Source organism: Cebidichthys violaceus, unplaced genomic scaffold, assembly GCF_023349555.1.
Source record: "Cebidichthys violaceus isolate CVI_PGR_0920_01 unplaced genomic scaffold, fCebVio1.0.p SCAF_7, whole genome shotgun sequence".
NCBI lineage: Eukaryota > Metazoa > Chordata > Actinopteri > Perciformes > Stichaeidae > Cebidichthys > Cebidichthys violaceus.
The window spans coordinates 14,069,071-14,083,398 of record NW_027176927.1 but is presented as its reverse complement, the minus strand read 5'-3'; the positions used below and the strand labels follow the sequence as shown (position 1 = coordinate 14,083,398).

At 39.3% G+C, this 14,328-nt stretch overlaps 1 protein-coding gene across 2 annotated transcripts in view; it reads left to right on the top strand.

The window, feature by feature from the left end:
* The window catches only part of aplp1 (amyloid beta (A4) precursor-like protein 1), a 31,565-nt gene extending 20,444 nt beyond the window's left edge, over positions 1-11,121 (top strand). The window contains exons 4-17 of one of the 2 annotated variants that reach the window (XM_068736524.1): positions 1,587-1,699; positions 2,112-2,305; positions 2,400-2,692; positions 3,504-3,631; positions 4,885-4,959; positions 5,061-5,219; positions 5,314-5,442; positions 5,913-6,012; positions 6,122-6,289; positions 6,431-6,451; positions 6,570-6,637; positions 6,772-6,837; positions 6,983-7,126; positions 8,101-11,121. In XM_068736524.1, coding sequence (XP_068592625.1) covers positions 1,587-1,699; positions 2,112-2,305; positions 2,400-2,692; positions 3,504-3,631; positions 4,885-4,959; positions 5,061-5,219; positions 5,314-5,442; positions 5,913-6,012; positions 6,122-6,289; positions 6,431-6,451; positions 6,570-6,637; positions 6,772-6,837; positions 6,983-7,126; positions 8,101-8,199 — 1,757 coding nt within the window. In that variant the 3' untranslated portion in view covers positions 8,200-11,121. Of the gene's footprint in view, positions 1-1,586; positions 1,700-2,111; positions 2,306-2,399; positions 2,693-3,503; positions 3,632-4,884; positions 4,960-5,060; positions 5,220-5,313; positions 5,443-5,912; positions 6,013-6,121; positions 6,290-6,430; positions 6,452-6,569; positions 6,638-6,771; positions 6,838-6,982; positions 7,127-8,097 lie in introns of both variants that reach the window. The other variant, XM_068736523.1, reaches the window with a different exon arrangement.
* Positions 11,122-14,328: the final 3,207 nt, after the last annotated feature.

Sequence of the window (14,328 nt, the reverse complement as noted above, 5' to 3'; positions counted from 1 at the left end):
ATATAGGATTACATTTCCTCCTTTATATTTCACGACTGACTGTGTGCTTGAGGTCATGCCATCTGTATCATAAAATATATATATATATATATATATATATATATATATATATATATATATATATATATATATATATATATATTTTAGAGAGAGTCAGGGGCATGACATGCAACAAAGGTCCACATCCAGATTCAAACCAGAAACATTGCAGTTATTTGTCGTTGAGACCAACAGGACACCCATATTGAACAGTTTGGGAAAAAGGCAGATTTGCTTTCTTGCAGAGAGTCAGATCTGTCTTTTAATATGAATACAGCTGGTTAGCTTAGCATAAAGACTGGAAACAGCTAGCCTGGCTCTGTCCAAAGATAACATAATCCAAATGTACATATGACAAATCACCAACTTTAAAGAACGGTATTTGTAAAATATTTATAAAATAGTAACATGTCACATTTCTATTATTTAGTGGTATTGATCTTCTTATCTAACTCTGGATAAGAAAGTCAATGAGCGTATTTCCCAAGATCTTGAGCTGTTCCTTCCCTTGTTTTATTGCACAAGATAGGATAGGCCAGGCCACACATATGCTTTTGAAACATTTGGGGTGAACAACACATCCTTTTCAGATGTAGGGGATTCCTCAAAAACACAACACAGTCTCAATACACTACAAGTTCTGATGCATTATGTCTCATTGGGACCACAATACAACAGCATGCAGTGTATGGAATACAATAAAGAGCGGCACAAACCATGATTCATTGTCAAATCAGAAAAAATACATGAATTTGATCATGTCAATGCAACTATTGTGAAAGCCAACAATATAAGCATGCTTTTAGTATCACATATGACTTAACATTGATTAAAATAATATGCATCTCCCCCAGTGCCAGAGCTTAATGATTGTCTTGCTATTACAACACTAGAAAGGCAGTGATACAATGCAGGATGTGCAGTCCAACATTATTGCAGAGAGGCCATGTCTGCTGTCAACCACTAGAGGGGCAGATAGGCTAACAATGGATGAGTGAGTGAATGAGTGAGTAATGAACAGTGAGTCACCTTAGATTCTTATGAACAGCACGGTAGAACTGGCTCTAGTTTGTTTGATTTCTACTGTACTGCCTGTTGTATTTCCCTTTATGTGTGAGCCCGAAAGACCAACATGTCATACTAGTGCCACGTGAAGAATACGTTTTAAATAGAGTGCATAGACTATAAAACCTATTATTCATTTCTATATGGTTTATTGTATAAAACAAAGTAGTCATCTACATTCATGTTCTTTATAATACCATGTTTTGTATTTACTTCATGGACTTGCTACTGTAGCTCCAGTCTGTCTTCTCAAAATGCTTATACATTACACATTAATGCTTTTTGTCAGTTCCTAATTTAAGCACCCCATCCCAATCTAACTATTCTAGTCCACTAACATACTTGTTCCATGCATTCTTTGTATCACATAGCTTGTGTTCATTCATATTCTCTCCTTCTGTCCTTTTAAAGCACACTAAAAATACTCCCTCCGCTTGAAATCGTCTTACACTGAACTGAACTTTTCTTCAATCCTACTGTAGAGGGCGAGTATGTGAGCGAAGCCCTGCTGGTGCCCGACCGATGCCGTTTCCTCCACCAGGAGCAGATGGATGCATGCGAGAGTTACGTGTACTGGCACAACATCGCTAAAGAGGTGAGGAGGGTAGATAAACAGTTGGCAGATGTGAAATTTTTAGATGTTTAAAATTGTGGAATGAAGACCTATGAATTATGAAAAGATACGTTTTCAAGCCCTGTTAAAAATTTTTCCACGGGGGCAATTTCAAGTACGTTATGAACTTTCCAGTGCCGATAACAACCCTAACAGCAATAGTAGACTAGGCTAGGCAAGTCGGCACAGTTGTGTGTTGTGTATCACATCACACTTTATCAGTACACCTACTTGAGGTGTTTTTTAAAGAGCAGAATGGTGGAAGAGTTCAAGCTGTAATACTCCCTCATATCACCTCCTCTCAACTTGTTGTATTTTCAAAAAGGAAACTCCGAATTCTGTATCATTATATTCCAACCTCATACATTGTGTTTTTAAACTTTGCGGAATTAAGGAATGCACTGCAGACAATTTGGAGCTCCATAGCTACGGGATGCTGCTGCCATGTGGAGACCATTTCCGGGGGGTCGAGTATGTGTGCTGTCCAGGCCGAGGGACTTCCAGCGGTAAAGGAGAGACGGAGGAAAGAGACGTCCCTGCTGGTCCTCAGACACTCTCATCTCACATCAGTGGAAAACTCAACTCTGTGTAAGATGATTCAGCTTGGCAACTCAGAGTTGTGAAAGGATGGGAGATTGTGTGGTGATGGTCATCAGAGTAATGACTATCCACTTCTCCACAGCACCAAAGTGACAGCCCCCACTCCTGACACAGATGTGGACGAGGCCGACATGGAAGAGGAGGATGATGAAGTGGTGGAGGAGGAGGAGGAGGAGGAGGAAGAGGGGGAAGAGGAAGTTGACGAAGAGGAGGCGGAAGAAGAGGAGGAAGAGGTAATAGCTGTGAAAGATCCAGAGGAGTATGAATACCCTATTGACTCAGGTCCCTACCAGACATCAGACTATCTGGACTCCTTCTACTACGAGAAAAGCCACAAACCCACCACCTCTGCACCTCTGATGAAGGGCGACAGCTGTGAGTGTCCCTAATTTGTTTGCTTTGTCCTTTCATTGCTTGTAAAATGTCTTGACCTGCCGTGATTGTTTAGTAGCTATGGTTAACAACACAAAAAAATGTGTTTCGTCCAACACATATGGCCATACTCATTCATGCATGCATGTGGTGTATGCATGCCAAAGTGTCTCTGTTAAAATCAGAAAGTATATAGGTTTATTAGATCACGTTTTAAAAAGCAATCTAATAAGGAAACACTTCTGCATTAACATTTTGATATTTACTCATCCAGTGTTTCTTTCCCTATAACTTTTATTGGAACATCACATTTATTTCAATTAAAACAAATGGAATTTATGTTTCCAGGCCTCCCAGCAACTTTCAAATTTCAAATTCCCAAAGCAAATGCCAATCACCAAATCACAAAAATATGATGAATTATTTGTAATGATTTCATCAATTTTTCAAGAATCTTCTAATTTTGTTTCCAATATTTAGGATTAGTTGAGAGCCAGAAAAACTATTGTAATGTGTAATTGTGTGTGTTGCACAAAGGGATGTATATTTCCCTGGTCCTCTGCTGGGGTAATACAAAATATTATCATCTTCAGTCAAAATTCAGAAAAAGCAGATGTAGTTTCCTATTGTTGCTTGTCTCATTTTTCTCCTTCCTCAAATTGTAGTGTAAAATTGCCTTCGCTCCCTCTTGTTATTATCTCAGTGAACACACTGTCACATTGTGACCTGGGCTTTTGATTACAGGATAATTGCTTTCTGGCTCTTGCAGTCTGTGTGACAGTAATAACCTCTGTTTTCTGTCCCTCCCATCTAGTGACTACACCTCGGCCCACAGATGGCGTTGATGTTTATTTTGAGAAGCCAGTGGATGACACTGAGCATGCCAACTTCCTGCGTGCCAAAACAGACCTGGAGGAGCGCAGAATGAAGAGCATCAATGAGGTGACTTTCACAGGGCTGAGACCAGGCTAATAGTTTGTTGGCTGGCAGGTCGGACTGAGACTCACTGTTCCATCGCTCTCATTTTCTAATCTAATTCTCAGAATGACATGTATTAAATGCATTCAGGGAAGCAGATAAAGATACATTTCACATATATCCCTTTAAAAAGAACTGGCTGTTATGACCTAAAATATATATTATCGACTGTGGACAATGTACGTATATTCCCATGGATAATAAACCCTCCATATTATTTTAATAGAATATGTTTTCAATGTAGCGAAGGACAAGAAATAGTAAACCATTTATTGACATTAGTTAAAGTTATTATCAATAAAGTATAAATATTCTTTGCAGTGGTGTGGAGGTAGAGTTTCATACTGCACATGATGGAAGTTAAGAGTTTATCACACTGCTCATCATACTATCTGTGTTTACATGTGTGTATCTTACACACGCACAAATGCTCACAATTTTAAGAGAGCAGCTGTACAACTTCAAGATTGTCTATTTGATTTGTGGTTTTACCACAAATTCCAGCTTTTTATCAGTGCAGCTAAGCACATCTCGCTCAACAGTTTAGATAAGCACTTGTCTTTACAGATGCACAGTTACGATGTGACAACTGTTCTTTCATGGCTACCCTTCTATGTAAAATAGGATAACGTAGTAGGTCAGACATTGATGTCTGCATCATGGTTTTCTTTTTATTCCCAAACTCCTTGTATCTGCTTTCTTAAGGCGATAAAAGATGTTGTTATGACAAATATCGCCCCACTTTTTAAGGAGTAGTTCAACATTTTGGGAAATACCCTTTGTTTTTATGAAAACGTTGTTGTCTTGTCACTGTGAGGAAGTAATTTCGCTCAGCAAAGAGACTTGGTATAGATATGTAACATGCTATATCTTGAGAGTGGTAACTCTCAGCAAGACAGTGAATATCTGTATTTCCCAAAGTGTCAAACTACGCTTTTTAAGCCAGACATCCAAGTTTTTAAAACCAAACCTTGTCAAACTGTGAATGAAGATCAGTGACATAGCATTAAGTTGTGCACCAGTCAACAGGTAGTTTATGTAATGTGACAACTTCAACACATTCTATTGCTAAACAAAAGTTACAGACAAATTAATATTATGTTGCGGGCCTCTGTCAGTGTGCTGTTTATGCAGGTTATACCCTGTTTCATAACTATGGTAGTGTATGTGATACATTTATAGAAATAAACCGAGATTGTGTCTCTTCAATTCCTTAGATCATGAAGGAATGGGCAGAGGCAGACAACCAGTCAAAGAATCTGCCAAAGTCAGAGCGACAGGCCCTGAATGAGGTTTGTTCACTTGCTTTATTCCATAGTTTAACTTATCCTGTGGCAATGTAGCACTAGCTTTACTCATGCTTGCATCTACTCCCTCATCATTCTGCTACCAGCACTTCCAGTCTGTGCTGCAAACGCTGGAGGAACAGGTCGCTGGAGAGAGGCAGAGGCTGGTCGAGACACATCTTGCCAGAGTGGAGGCTATACTCAACAACAACCGTCGCCTGGCCCTGGAGAACTACCTCACTGCCGTGCAGTCTGTTCCCCCTCAGGTCTAAGATCTGCTTGAGATTCTCTCTCTGTGGTGCCCTTATCTCACTGTCTGGCATTTCCTGACTCTGTCCTCCCTTCAACTCTGTCTTCCAGCCAGAGCGCGTGCTGCAGGCTCTGAAGCGATACATGGCTGCAGAGCAGAAGGACCGCAGACACACTCTCAGGCATTACCAGCATATTGTGGCTGTCGACCCCCAGAAGGCTGAGCAGATGAAATTCCAGGTGTGTCTGAGTGTGTGTGTGTGTGTGTGTGTGTGTGTGTGTGTGTGTGTGTGTGTGTGTGTGTGTGTGTGTGTGTGTGTGTGTGTGTGTGTGAGAGAGAGAGGAGTACTCTCTTCCAAGAGGCTTTTTGCAGACACCTGTGCTTTTGAGATGCAAGACTTTTTGCTGACCATGTAACAAACAGAACATTGTGTGCTGAAGAGTTAGTATGTGTCACAGATTAGTTAATAAATCCTGAACTCACAGAGGTAAAGCAGCCACCAATGTTCTTTTCATTAAACTTAGATCAAAGCCAGTCTTTGCTGACTCCAAACTCAGCTTTAGACACATGACTCCATAGAAAGTCTATCTGGGCCTTTTCATTTAGGGAAGCAGTTCACTGCTTTTCTTCCACAGCTAAGACCAGTTGAAAACACAGGCTCGTTCATGCTCTGTTGGCCCTCGCTTTTTTTGATTTTGATATTTTTCAGGTGTACACACATCTCCATGTAATTGAGGAGAGGATGAACCAGAGTCTTGCACTGCTGTACAAGGATCCTACCTTGGCTGAGGAGCTGCACAATGATATCCGTAAGCTAAACTACACTTTTGATGTGTGAACTCTGAGGTATATTTTGTAGTAATTCATGTTGTAACATATCTGTTTTTATTCACTTTTTTTTGACTGTATCACCTGTAGAGGAGCTGGTCAAGGCAGAAAGAGGAGACATCAGTGAGCTCATGACCACCTCCTTCTCCGAGACCCACACTACTGAGGAGCTTCTGCCTGCTGAGAGCGAGGAAGAAAAGGATGATGAGGAGGAAGAGGAGCGAGCCTTCCAGAACAGGCCTTATCCTCCCCGCATCGGTATGTACATCACATACTCCTCATACACACTCAAAAATTCAACATTCCTAAGTCCATCCTAGTGGTGTATGTGGCATGTAAAAACTTCTCACTGGCTGCTGTCTTTAAAGATGATTTTCCTCCTCTTTTTTTCCTCTAAAGAACTGCAGTCTAATAAGAAAGGTAAGTTGGTATTCAGTGTCACTAAAGCATGCTTTACTGTTTGCAATGATTGCAGTGTACTTATTATTGTTGCACCCAGCTGAATGTATTATTCCATTTTTATTCCTGTCATTCTTAGTGCCTGCAGTTGATGAATATGATTATACCACATCTGAAAGAGGCCCTACTTATGAATATGAGGAAAAGGTAAGATGATGATAATTTTGGCCAGTTTAAAAAGCTGGTGATATTTCAAATAGAAAAATGTGTATGTATTCATCTTTTTAATGTTTCTGTGTCCCAATATTTCCCTTTTTCTGACACATTCCCTGTCGTCTTAGATCAACACCTCTGTGGAACTCAAGCAGGTAGTCAACAAGCCTCCTGAGATCGAGAGAGATGAACTGGTAAGGGCATAATAATACATAACCCTTATAATGTTTTTGTTAAAAAATTACTGAAGACATTTGCAGGAATTCAAATTAAAATGACCGATGTTCCTATTTGTCGCCCTTGTTTAATGTCTAAGTGCACATTTCTTTATTTCCATAGCAACCCGATGCCTTGGAGACGTTTAACCGTGGCGCCATGGTGGGGTTGCTTGTGGTTGCTGTGGCAATTGCTATGGTGATGGTAATCAGCCTGCTGCTGGTGCGCAGGAAGCCATACGGCACTATCAGTCACGGCATCGTAGAGGTACGATCCCAGATAGGCCTTTAAATTAAGCCAAAAGCAGTCTTAAAGGACCCCATCTAAAAGCTGTGTATACATTACGTTATAGCCTACAACACTGTCTAAAGTATAGCAAAAGTTTTTAGATTTATTTCCCACCGTCAGAGTATCCATTGGCTTCCATTTATTTCATATTGTGGTAAATAAGTAAACTAGTGGCTGCTTAGAGGGATGGGTATCAGTCTACAAGACTTCTTTGTGCTAAATCATGTAAAAACTATTGTGCTATGATCCTTTAGGTTAAAGAACTAGCTTTACATTTTTGGAAATGTGTTTCTTCGCTTTCTTTGCAAGAGGTGGATATTAGGATTAATGCATCTACACGGTAAATATGAAGCTGTAGCAAGTTAGCTTATAGTAGTTTAGCATAAAGACTGGAAAAAGCGGGAGACAGCTGACCTGGTTCTGTCCAAATGGCAAATTGTCTTTTTTACAATTCTTTTTTTTTTTTTTTTTTTTTAAACAAAAAAGTGTTTATTAGTGAGATTTAGAGGTGCCACTCAGCAGATTTTTTTACATGTGGAAAGAGCCAGGCTAGGTTTTCCCCCATGTTTCCAGTTTTTATGTTAAGCTAAGCTAACCAGTTGTTTGCTCCAGCTACATACTTACTAAACAGAGTGGTAAAACTCTTGGCAAGAAAACAAAAAAAGAATATTTCGCAAAATGACTAACTTTTCCATTGAGAGGCAGTTGGCAATTAAATACTGTACAGAAGAAGGCTTTTGGGGGTGCCCCAAGCCTGGAAGCCAATGTAGATCCTTTTGAAGCCTCCCCACACCCCAGCAGTCAACCTGCTCTATTTTTCCCATGTAATACAGCACATTCCATTACATTCCATATTTGATGGACAATTTATTCACATCTCAGTTGATGATGTGGTCCTTCGGGTATTTGTCTTTAGTGTGTAATAATTAGAGCTTTTGTGTGTCTCGCAGCAGGTCGACCCCATGCTGACACCAGAAGAACGACAGCTCAACAAAATGCAAAACCATGGCTATGAAAACCCTACCTACAAATTCTTTGAACAGATGAACTGAGGTACTGGGGCTGCCAACAAGTCATGCCTGACCACTTGTTTTGTCCCCCCCCCCACACACACACACACACACACTCCTTCCTTACAGTGGTAACAGCTACACTCCCTTTGACGGATTTATGATGTGTTGCAACATAAAGTAAATAAATAAGTAAGGGATACGTCCCAAACCCATTGTAAATGACCAACAACATCTCATCATTACCAGAATGTGAATAATGAGATATGATACAAACTCACATCACCTATTGTACCTATTCTAATACTCCTCTAGGTTAGAGTCTGAGGATTGTTCTTTCCATTAGCAGTGCCACAGCGTTTCATGATGCTGAAAACATTCACCTCACAGACAGGAAAACCATCTCCCGTGGCATGACTTGACCTATTGCTCCTCACTAGAAACTGAAGTTGAACGGTGCGTAATGCTTTATAGTATTTATTTTTCAGTAGTAGTCTCTTTTGTTCAAATTGTACCACAGTTAGATATAATGTATCTGTGTAGATGAGTGCGAGTGAAAGCCTAGTTCAATTTTGGTCTAATTCTCAATTTGAAACCCACTCAGTGATGAAAGGGCAATTACTAAGCTAATTGTCAAAACTATCCTTGCCGCCATTAGCTACTGTAACATTGGACAATACCTCTAATATTAAGACATGAACATTAGGTGAGGATGTGGAGGTGTTTACCTTGAATGTGTGAGACATTTAGGCTTTACTTTTACAACATAGAAGGCCAAAAAGACCACGATACAGAGCTATGTGCTGGTTGTATAAATAAACATTGTGTTTCTAAATTCTGAGGATCTGCCCTCAATATTTGTATTCCTTATTTGGCCAAATATACCAAATATTCAGTCAGTAAATGAGTTTATTTTATTTGTACTGCTACCTAAAGAAATGTAAAACAGAATAATCAAAAGTCCGTTATTTTAATGAAAGCATGACAACTTGGTGTATGATACTGCTTTATTTATTTGTGTTGTTCCTGTCATTGCTTTTGAAAAGTCGGAAATGTCAGCGTTCAAAATTGACACTGTAAATAACGTATGAAATACATACTAGGTGTAGACATTTCTATGATTAATTTGCATCGATGTAATGGAATAATACATAAAAAATAGTAAATTGTGCTGTTACGAGAAGGAGAAACATTTTCCTAACATGGCTGATTGAAAACGGACTGTTGTAAAAACCAGCACAAGACAACGACAAAGTAACTTCTTTCTGAATGTATTTAAGGTAGACGTTGAGATTCCATCTTCTTTTCTGTAATGCATCATTCCCCTAGTAGACCTTCATAGGAGTAGTGAAGTTCAACACATCCAACAGACTACATGCCTGATGCCCTTCTTATCACTTCTTGTAGTAGCCTGTTCCTTTTTTACATTTGGCAGGTGTGCTTCAATGTTGTTTTACAGTTCAGAGCAGCAGAGTTTAAAGAGGCCACAGCTAAAGTAGTGTGCCAGTGTGTATAGTGAGTCCTAAAACAGACCACACTCAGGCATGATAGTAGTTAAATATGCTGTATGTCTGTGAATCTCCCCGTTTGACCAATTTGGACTCAACAACATTGAATGTTAGTACTCTATAGTTGCTATATTTAAGTTACTCTCTTCTGAAATAGCTTTTCACTGAATGACTCATTGCAGTTTGTCATATTTATGAACAACACAATACCCTGTATAGGTAAGCAAGAAAGGGACTGCCCCCTTTTTTCTGGCTGATTGTTAACTGCTTAGTGTGTCAGGTTGAATTTCCTGAAGCCACTTTATTCTATCAGACCATCTTGGTAAAGGAAGGTCACATTGTGGGATGTTGCTTTTTGTTCATCAATCTTTAACTATATGCTATAGTAGAGATAATACACAACAAAATCCGTTCTTAGTGTATTTATTTGTTACTGGTGGAATTTTTTTTTTTTTATGAACCTGCATTTGTCCATTCAGAGGAAGAGTTGTTTACTTATTTGTTGTGTTTTTTTGTGTATAGTTAGCTTTGAAATAAGCATAAAGAGTTTGACTATCAGAGGTATGATTTAGCATTAATCTTCAGTTTCTCTCGTTAGGCAGGTTAATTGCAGGTTGCGGTTGTGTTATGACAGGTGAAGAGAAGTCATAGCCCTTGTATAATTTGTACAGCTACGTTAGTGAATGAAAACGTTGTATGTTCACAGTTTAAGTCAGTTGATCTTGTAATGATACTACTGAAACCATAGATGAGAATAAGCTTGCCTGTGTTTCCCAAACCACTTAAGGTTTCCTACCAGCATTTAGCAGACTTAGAATGGTGTATACTGTAGTTACTCAAATCACATTTGTACGTACGTCCTCTGTCAAATTCTAGACTTCATTGTTGGTCTGTCCCCTTACTTCCCAACAAAACATAAACGTTATTGAGATTTTAATTGCTGCATTATTGCCTTTTACAATGCTGTGTTTTGGATGTAATTATTCTGTATTTTTTATTTCTATGTAATAATCAGTTGGATCAAGGGTCATGCTTTTCACCTGTAATGTAAATTAAGAAGCTTGTATGAGAAAACATTGACAAGTTCATAACGTTGAAATGTAAAATATAGACAGATATATGGCCTCTGTCGAATTGACAAGGAGTGGCACTAAGCACAAGTAGAACCAAATTACTCGATTTGTGTACAGGTTGCTAAATGTTAAACATTGATTCTGTCTGTCTGATTTCAATTATACCGCATTGGTTCCAGGGATGTTGATAGCAATATCAATGAGAGAGCTGTTCTTCATTTTCAGTCAGACCTTTAACCAAAGACATGCTCCACAAATAAGCAGACAGATATTCCAATTTGGCAAAATGTTCTCTGTTGTGTAACTGTATTTGCAAGCAATCTGAGGAATTAAAACTGGTCAAGCTAATCAATAGTGTAATAAAAAATGAATGACCCATAAAATACTGTGTCTGTGTTTATTGAAGTACTCCTTTACATGAATGTGTGTCTCTCTAAGAAGTCTGACGCCATTCAATAAGGAAACTTATTTCAGTCATCTATCTCACAGAGGTAACATTCTGGAGAATCAATTGAAAATTGATCATGATGAAGCCTATGATGTATAAACCACAGTCACGAGGGGGGAAACTGTCTGACTAACTCATACTGGGAAATTGTGTTTTTCTTCTCTTGAATCTCCTCAGTTGTATTCTTTGGAAAAGGAAACCTAAGTGCACTTAGAAGACAGTTGTTTTTTGTTATATTAGAGTAAAACAGCAATATTGATGAGTCTGAAATTCAACTACTGCTTGTTCGTGTGTCAGACATTGGCATGATACAATATATTTGATAGTAACATTTTCTACAAGATAAAATCTTAACCAAGATTAGGATTAGCTGTAAAATAAGATTTTCTTTCAGTTCTCAGTATGGAGTTTCAGTGACACTGTAAGTGACAGTGTCATTTCTGTGAGGCCAAAATTGCAGTTCACTTCCTGTCAGGAAAAGCTACTTGTGATGCATATCACCTCATTACCCTAAAAAAAAAATGAAGAAACTAAATATATCTTTGATGAATTCAGTTTGAGATGTGTATGAGCACCAAGGCTAAAACAGAACTCTAAAAACAATGGTACTGTACAGTACTTGCCTGATAATCTCCAAATCATGGTAATGATTGTTAGTAACTGATGAGTATTTTCCCTTGAACTTAATGTAGTGCGATGAGTAAAGATGCACTGTATCTGTGGGGGTTCAATTCCTGTCACTTCAAAACAAATGATTGCTTTAATCAAATCATAGTCCTTTACTTTATGCTGTAATAAGCATCAATAAACATCAGACCCTCTGAAAAAAACGATGATTAGATGCCTTCAGACAGTTCCCAAGCACCAATTCACCTTACACTGTCACAAGCGTGGGTAGGGTAGGCCTCACACTTCCTTCACCCACAAATTACAAAGAAGCATCAAGCCCCAGCCCTGCACAAGTTCACTTCTTCCAAACCACAACATTGCCGGGTAGTCCTGCTTACCCAGATTACTGTGAAAAGGCTCTGTGGCTGTACAGTGACAGTTTGCCATTGATGCCTCCAGTGCACATCAGTCATCTCGGTAGAGGTTCCTCTGAAGTCGACTGCTCACATAACGCCACTGTGGTAATGTATGACGACTCATATTAACCCTGACTTTTATCACATTGCAGTATGCGTGTGCGTTTTGTTTAGTTCAGTAACGCTTTGATTCATTCAACAAAACAACAATACGAAACCCCTTCATATGAAGAGATTCAAAAGATTGGTAGGTAGATCAAAGATGAGTTTTCATCAAGTAAGCTACTTGAGGAATTAAAAAACAAATATCATTAACATCATATGACATATGTGGGTGTTGAGGGACACACTAACGCAGAATGTGCATAGATGAGCATTTACCTCAAATACCCCACACAGTTAGACACCTCAGTGAGTCAGCATTGATGCTGGGTCTGATGGTTATTGTTAAACTGACAGTGAGAGGATAACAGGTGCTAAGGAGTGTGGTGTGGGGGGCTGACAGTCTTGATATTACTGGAAGACCTTTGCATCAGCTTACCATATAGCGCAAGATGACATTTAACAGTTGGTATAATGCTAATTTCTCTGAGAGGAACAGATGAGATCAGACTGTCCAGCGGTTTGAGTAATACTTGACATTAGTATTGTCCCCCCCGACCCCCAGAACAAACGTCAGCATATACTTTCAGTGTGCACGTACACACACAGATTATTATCATGGATGGTCAGTAGCTGTTGAAAAAAGCACATCCACTGAAAATTTAATGAGACCTTAGGAAAAGAAAAGAAATGTCACTGTTGAGTGTCACATAAAATGTCAAGCTGTGATCACAACAACTACAAGGAAACCCCCTTATGTTTAACACTACACACATGTCCCTTGACCACATAGGAGACACGTATAAAGGATGCTATATGTGCTTAAATGTTACATATTAGTAATTTAGTAGGGGTGTGCTTCGCGTCTGCTCAGGATGAAAGATATTTTCCTATTTGTTCATTTGTTTAAGGTTTATTACGCAAGAAATTCCAAAACTTGTAGTCAGTATACTCATGACATAGAAAAATCACAACACAGGAAAAATTGAGGGCAACATGCCAAATCTAATTTAGAAATGTACTTTTTTTTCATTATATATGTTTACATATGTTTCATACATAGAGTAATACCAAAACTAAAATGGTTACTGCAACATTAGCCTCAAATTTTCATAATGTTTGAGAGGCTGCGCAGTGGTGTAGTGGCTAGCACTGTCGCCTCACAGAAAGAGGGGCTGGGTTCAGTACCCTCTGTGTGGACTTTGCATGTTCTCCACGGGTCAGTGTGGGTTCCCTCAGGGTTCTCCAGCTTCCTCACACAGTCCAAAGACATGCAGCTCAGGTTAATTGATGACTTGAAAATTGCCCGTAGGTGTGAATGTGAGCGGGAATGGTTGTTTGTCTATATGTGTCAGCCCTGCTATAGTCTGGCGACCTGTCCAGGGTGTGTCAGCTGGGATCGGCTCCAGCCCCACCATGACCCTGAAAAGGATAAGCTGTTACAGACAATGGATGGATAATGTTCCAGAGCTACGGACCATTTCTGAATTGGTGAATGAATAACATTATTACATTAGCAAAAACATATTTGCCATACAGAAAAGCCTTCAGTGCCATTCTTTGCTCTTGTGTCAATGAAGAAACTGATGCTGTTGTACCATCTATGCGAACCTCTTCAGGAGCTGCCATTGTTGTTGTTGTTGAACCAACAGGCAGACAGGAGAAGTTTGCCTTCAGAGCTTTCTGCCAGAAAGGGATTATTTTAACCCAAAACGTGATTTTTTCATAAACCTAACCAAGTAGGTTTGTTGCCTAAACCTAGAGATTTCTGGCAGAAAGCCCTGAAACTTCTCCCATATGCAACAAGCAGTCGCCTCTCTGTGTTTTCTTCTACACACATAAGCCACGTCCATAGATGCCAGTTGCTCCTCACAAGACACTGATGGTGCTGGTCTCCTGGTCCAGGCACTGGTTTGCCGGACACAAACCCATTACTTGAAGCCTGACAAGATGGAGATTTTTTGAGTGATATGTTATACTGGGATTCTCACGTGGTCTTGTGACATTGCAAGAAT